This window comes from Diorhabda sublineata, chromosome 10 (genome assembly GCF_026230105.1).
Source record: "Diorhabda sublineata isolate icDioSubl1.1 chromosome 10, icDioSubl1.1, whole genome shotgun sequence".
Taxonomy (NCBI): domain Eukaryota; kingdom Metazoa; phylum Arthropoda; class Insecta; order Coleoptera; family Chrysomelidae; genus Diorhabda; species Diorhabda sublineata.
In genome coordinates this window covers 17,241,091-17,247,436 of record NC_079483.1, presented here as the reverse complement: position 1 = coordinate 17,247,436, position 6,346 = coordinate 17,241,091, and the positions used below count along the sequence as shown (strand labels likewise).

The 6,346-nt window shown below is 31.0% G+C and overlaps 1 protein-coding gene across 1 annotated transcript; it reads right to left on the bottom strand.

Moving 5' to 3' along the window:
• Positions 1-508: 508 nt before the first annotated feature.
• Positions 509-880, bottom strand: LOC130449864 (protein atonal-like). Its single transcript, XM_056787908.1, has one exon. It carries the CDS (start codon positions 878-880, stop codon positions 509-511), a length of 372 nt encoding a protein of 123 aa, XP_056643886.1.
• Between the last annotated feature and the right edge of the window lie 5,466 nt (positions 881-6,346).

The window sequence follows — 6,346 nt, the reverse complement described above, 5'->3', positions numbered from 1 at the left end:
TTATGCATTGAGTTTTTGAAAAAATTGTAATATAGAATCAAAATTAAGAAAATTGATGCTTCTTTCAAGGAATAATTTTTATTCTACAAATTTATATATCAATCAATAAACAACGAAATAAACATACTTTAAACATAATAATATTTACAAATAGAACTTTATATCAATATTATTTTACAAAACAATTTATAAAATCACAATAACAATAATCAAAGTTTTTTTTCAAAAGTCCAGGATAACTATCGGGAACAGGAACCATATAATGACACTCAAAATGCATTCCCTGATTAGGATAATAGAAATTTATGCATTGAGTTTTTGAAAAAATTGTAATATAGAATCAAAATTAAGAAAATTGATGCTTCTTTCAAGGAATAATTTTTATTCTACAAATTTATATATCAATCAATAAACAACGAAATAAACTTACTTTAAACTTAATAATATTTACAAATAGAACTTTATATCAATATTATCTTACAAAACAATTTATAAAATCACAATAACACTAATCAAAGTTTTCCTTTTCTTTTTTCAAAAGTTCATAAAGCGCCGTGATATAAGTTTGAGCCATCTGCAACGTTTCATATTTAGAGAGCTGTCTGTCTTGTCCCAATTGCGGAAGAAACGTCCTCAATCTATCGAACGCCTGATTCAAATTTTGCATTCTTCTTCTTTCTCTAGCATTCGCAGCCAATCTACGTTTTTTTAAAATCGAAGGAGTAACTGTACGTTTTTGTCTTTCTAAATCGGCGTTAAACAGAAATTTATTCTCGTCAAGATAATTATCGCAACTCGACACCGAACTCCAATCACTAGGAGAACTAGCAGGAACAGGAACCATATAAGGATACTCGAAACTGTCGATGTAAAAATCCATATTTACTGAAAATGGTATGAATTTCTTGTGTGATGTCTCGATCGAGAATAAAATTATTTTAATAATGAACCACTACCTGTTGTTTCTTTTATAGGGCTCGAGTCTCCGAAAAGGGCCCCTACCCTTAGCAAAAGCCCTCATTATTTAAAATTATATTTCCCAGGTATCGGCCAAAATTTTTTTCGGGGTATCTATAGGTAGATATTGTTACATTAGGGAAGTGAAACAAATTTTGATAAATTTATAATGAGCTTTACGGTATTTAGCGGTGAGAACTTAAGTATGTGAGGAAATTTTTTCACGCACGCATACAATTAATTTTTGTTCGTTGTACGAGGCAAGTTGGAATATTCTTATTATTCATCGGTCAGATTCATTATTTGGTAACTTATTGCTGAAAATCGGGGTTTCTAGAACGAGAAGGGGTTGTAATTTTCAAGCTGACAACATTGCAGATGTGATTGTTGTGATGGACAGGACGGATCTCACACAATACATCATGTAATCAATGAAAATTTATCACCTTAGACAAATCACAACTAATTTCATAAAGTTTTTGAACTGCATTGTTTAATTTGGGATATTATTTTAATTATATATATTGTGCAAGATCTGTGCTAATAACTAATAACTATCAATCTTTGTTCGTCATCTGGTATCAATTTAGTTTGAATATAATTCTAAGAGGTTATTTAAAAGGTACTTGGTGTTATATTACAAGAATTCCAACCACAGTCTATCAAAACAGGCATAGTCAAAGTGCTGATCAACTTGATCCAGAAACCTGTACATTACTTTGTGACTGTTGAGGGCTTTTATCCTCAAGAAGCATTGGTTGGTTAATGAATCCTCATCCATGATTTTCACTTTATTTATAATTAGCGAATATTCAGAAAATATAGAATTTATATGCGATATGTTGAGTTTTGATGTCAGAAACATTAAAAAGCTACAGATGTTATTGAATAAAGTAGTGAAGAATATGCTGATTAAAAACGACGTAAAATATTGGGAGTTTTCATACATTCATAACCTGGTGGTTGAACATTCGGGGCTTTAAGCTTATCTTAAAACATTCTGTGGAAAGAAAAGAGTGCTAGACAGTCGGGATTTGAGTCTGCAGCTGAAGATACCTGGGATGGAAACATGGGAGATTAAGGGAGATTAAGAAAATAGTTACCCGTAACTTCGAGTATTTGAAACTAGAGCATATATCAAATTTCGGAGAATATCGTGGGTGCAGAAAGTTACTGGTGATACATTATTATAAGGAATGAAAAAACACAGATAATTATCGATAAAGGTGAAAGAAAATTTTCGTTTTCGTTCTTCAGATAATCATAGAATAAGAAATCGCGAGAAAAGAGGAGAGAGAAAAGACAATAGGAGAATCAAAGAAATTGATATAATAAATAAGTATTTAGAGCGGCAGTTGCCAAAATTCGAATTGCTTAGATTATTGCCAGCCCTCAGAATTAAGACGCTACCTGAAGAATAAAAAAATGATAGAATTGAATAGAGTTATTGCTCTTGATGAATACTGAATACTGAAAAACAAATATTTGATTTGATAATAATAATTTCATCTTTGAAAATTACCAGTGCTCTGCCCTCCCTATATTTAAAATGGTTTCTTTAAACTGTTTAACATGGCTTATACATTGGGGCTGAATTCTAAGCTTAAATTTGGATAATTATGAACTGCATCGCATTATCTACATTCAATTTTGCCATTCTTTATTATTCCATTGGTAAGAAAATTGTCGATAATTCATTATACCAATTTTTAGCATCTGCGAATCTAAAATTATTGTTTTTATCTGTAACATATTAAGACGTCCGAGCTGCTGCTTCTTCGGCACTGGTTTTCGTAGCTCTTCGCTAATATTATACCAAACTTTTTGATGAATAGGCCTCCATTCTCGCGATATAGCTCAATTCCTTGTTAGAATATTACATATAATTCTTAGGAAGCTGTCTTTAATAATACCAAACCTCAAACATTTCTTACCGTTTTGAAGCAACTGACTTATTTCTAGCACCAATATTGAATAATTCTTCACAGAAAAGCCTATCGTCAATATCTCCTTTTTTATGTTTAACAATTAGTATGTTCAGTGCAGAAATATTTCAAATTATAATCACTTGAAATCTCTAAGATGAAATCATTATTTTTGCCTCCTCCATCATGTGCAAATGAATGTATGAGGGCTGTAGTCATTCAACAAGGTAACCGGGGTATCCAGGTAAATATCATTGACAAAATGAGGTGAGGACACCATCTTTTGGACCAACGTCGTACTGTGGCCTCATGAGAAGTCACATCGATAACATTCCCATTAAAAGTCTAAAGAGTCATATAAATTATTACAAATAGACACTCCAGGCTCAAAGCAATACAAAAGATTTATAACCATATCAGCTACGAAGTCTGAGGAACCTCTCGAGATGTCCAGAAACGTCTTTGAACTGGTAGTGTCAAATATGGGCTATGGAATTGATTAGAGAAACTTACTATTTGATCAAGAAGTTCTTGAGTGCAATTGAAATGCACATTTTTCGTTATATTGAACATAGTTTTCCTAGATACGGAATGATGACGGTATATATATATATATATAAGCGCTTTTGTAGTGGGATTGTGGCAAAATTAAACATCAAAGTGTACTAAATCTAATATATTTCCGAGATTTGGAACATTCATCGTCTGGGAATTAATTAGTGAAGCATTAGGGCGTTTTAAACTTTGTTGTTGCTTTAAAAAGAATAAATTCATCGATTGTGAAAATCAATATTCAAATCGACACTTTATTGATTTTTGAAACTGATAATTTATTGTTTTTTAAAAGAAGCAACAAAATTTAGGACGCCCTAATTTTTTAACTTATTAATTCCCAGACGATGAAAACAAAAGTATTCAAAAGCTGGGAAATATATCAGTGAGTACACTTTGGTGTTTAATTTTGCCACAATCCCACTACTTGAACGCTTATAATTTAGCTGGAAAAAACTTCGTTCCAATTTAGTATTTTTGGTGGTTTTCCGAGCACAGACACAAACCCTTATACCATAATTGGAAGGGGGTGTTGATTGCTTACTCATTAAGTATCAAAATGACTTTGTAATATCATTTTACATGATTAAACTGAATTAAACCTAAGTTCTATTAGATAATTTTGAATTTTAGAAGTATTTTCAATTCTCATGTATAAAATTCTAATGAAACTTAATAAACCCAAAGAACTAACGGAAAATTCAATTTTTTGAGTACATAACCTCAAATTTTTCCATATTTTAACGTGATAACAAAATTTTAATCCTGAACTTTCCCTTATCTTTCCAAAAACAAAGTCTTGTAACTGTCTATATTATCATCTGTATTATTCAAGCAAATTAACTCAATTTTTATTTCCATATCCTTATCAGGTAAATCAAGCTAATGTTGGCGAATGCGCCGGGTACTTATTATGTGATGGTTATTTGCTTATATTACGTTTTTGTGACCTGCTTACATTATGTTTTCATAGCGACAATTTCGAAAAAAGCCTTACGGCAAATGAGTGATTTTCAGGAATTCTAAGATTCTGGAAAGTAAGATAATATATAAAACGAGCCTCTAACAGCCGGGGAGAGTAATAAATAATATGATGTCATAGTGAATACAGTGAGACGTTGAAAATTTAACCACATGATAAATTTAAATAAATTATATTATAAATGTTTAGTAATAAGTGTTAGAGAAAGAGAATAGTTTAGTGATTTAGTGTTAGTGAATAGTTGGTGTATATATAATTCACGTAAATAAAATAGGTGATAGGTATAGTGTTTTATGACCTAAAAACTCTTTAAATAAATAAGAAAAAGGTTATAATGATAATCATAATCTAATTATAAACTAACAGTTAAAGATTCAAGATGTTAATTCAAATTTTATAATCCTTTTCAAAATTATAATTAAACACATAAACGCCCTGACGCTTTAATAATTGATTCACACTTCTATCAAAGTGATACCTGTATTTTGATAAGCGTGTAAAAGTCTATTTAGATGTCAACCCTTATAGAAAGTTCTTGTCAGTTAGGTACACCCGTTACGTTGTACCTAAAGGTTACGCATTAACACCTTTTTCATAATTGGTACCTGCAACTATATATTTACAACGTTTTTTTTTTCCAAGTGAGATTATGTTATCAGTTAAGACAGATATGTCGGATTTAATGAGTATGTTTCGAAAAAATGTATTTAATGTTGTATTCCTGTCAATTAATCGTTTAGGAAAATATACCTAATGCATTTTGTTCAAAATTTAACTTAGCAAGGAGAGAGCAAGATGTCTCACAGAATGCTAAAAAATTATTTAGATATCATTTGTGTAAACAATGTGTACATTTTTATGTTCACGTATTGAGGCACAGTAGCCACTTCTGATTTATTTATTCCAACATTAGTGTTTTTGAAAAAATTAATTTTTTATCTGCGTTCCACTCAATTCCGAGGTTTTATTGAACTTCTCGAATGGAGTGGGAGATCGATAGCAAAATAATTTTTCCAAAAACTCGAAAGTTAAAATTGAAATAGAAATGACTACTGATCCACAATACGTGAACAAAGGAATATTCGAAGTATTTGAAGAAAAACGTAATAAGCCCAATGACATGTTACAAACGTCAAATTTTCTTTAAAGCTGTCATAATTTCTTCAAAATTCGATATTTTTCCTAAATAAATCAACAGGTAAATCAAAATTCATTACTGTGTTCAATGCACTTTTATTAACGGTATGATAATGAAAAAAGGCCAAAATAATCACTTTAGCTGTCGGTAATTGACGACCAAACACGTTTGGATTATCAATAAGAAAAATTGGTTCCATCCTACTCATAATTAGGATGGAAAATTGTATGTTTTTGAAATTAATTTTTTTTTAGAGAATCTCGCTTGGAATATTATGAATTTTAAATGATACTTGTACAAAAATTTAATTGTAAGAATACTTAGAAACAGTAGAACAAGTAGTTGAAAGAAAAAAAAATAAATAATAGAGAATTATTAACATCGAGAATGTGGACCATAAAGTAGAACTTTTCCCAGATTTTGGATTTTTCTGAAAAATAAGCGAGCACCACGTTTTCCGTTGGGTTTTTCGCCCTTTTCTGGTGACCACAGCTCGTCCTGTTTTTCGTACCTTGCACGAGATTTATCCGACAACGAATTAAGAACGGCCGCATGAAACTGTCAACTGTCAACATTGCAGTGGCTATAGTCACATTTAAGGAAGTTAAAGTTGTTCAATCCAGAGCGTCCCGAAAGTGTTTTGCAGTACGGAACTGTCACTTTCACTACATGGAACACTCAAAACGCAACTTTCCGTATGCAAATGAATACAGAACGAACAACTTCCAGATGGTGTCGTCTAAAAACATTATTTCAATGGACTTAGTCTTAACAGATGGCGTTCTAATCAAT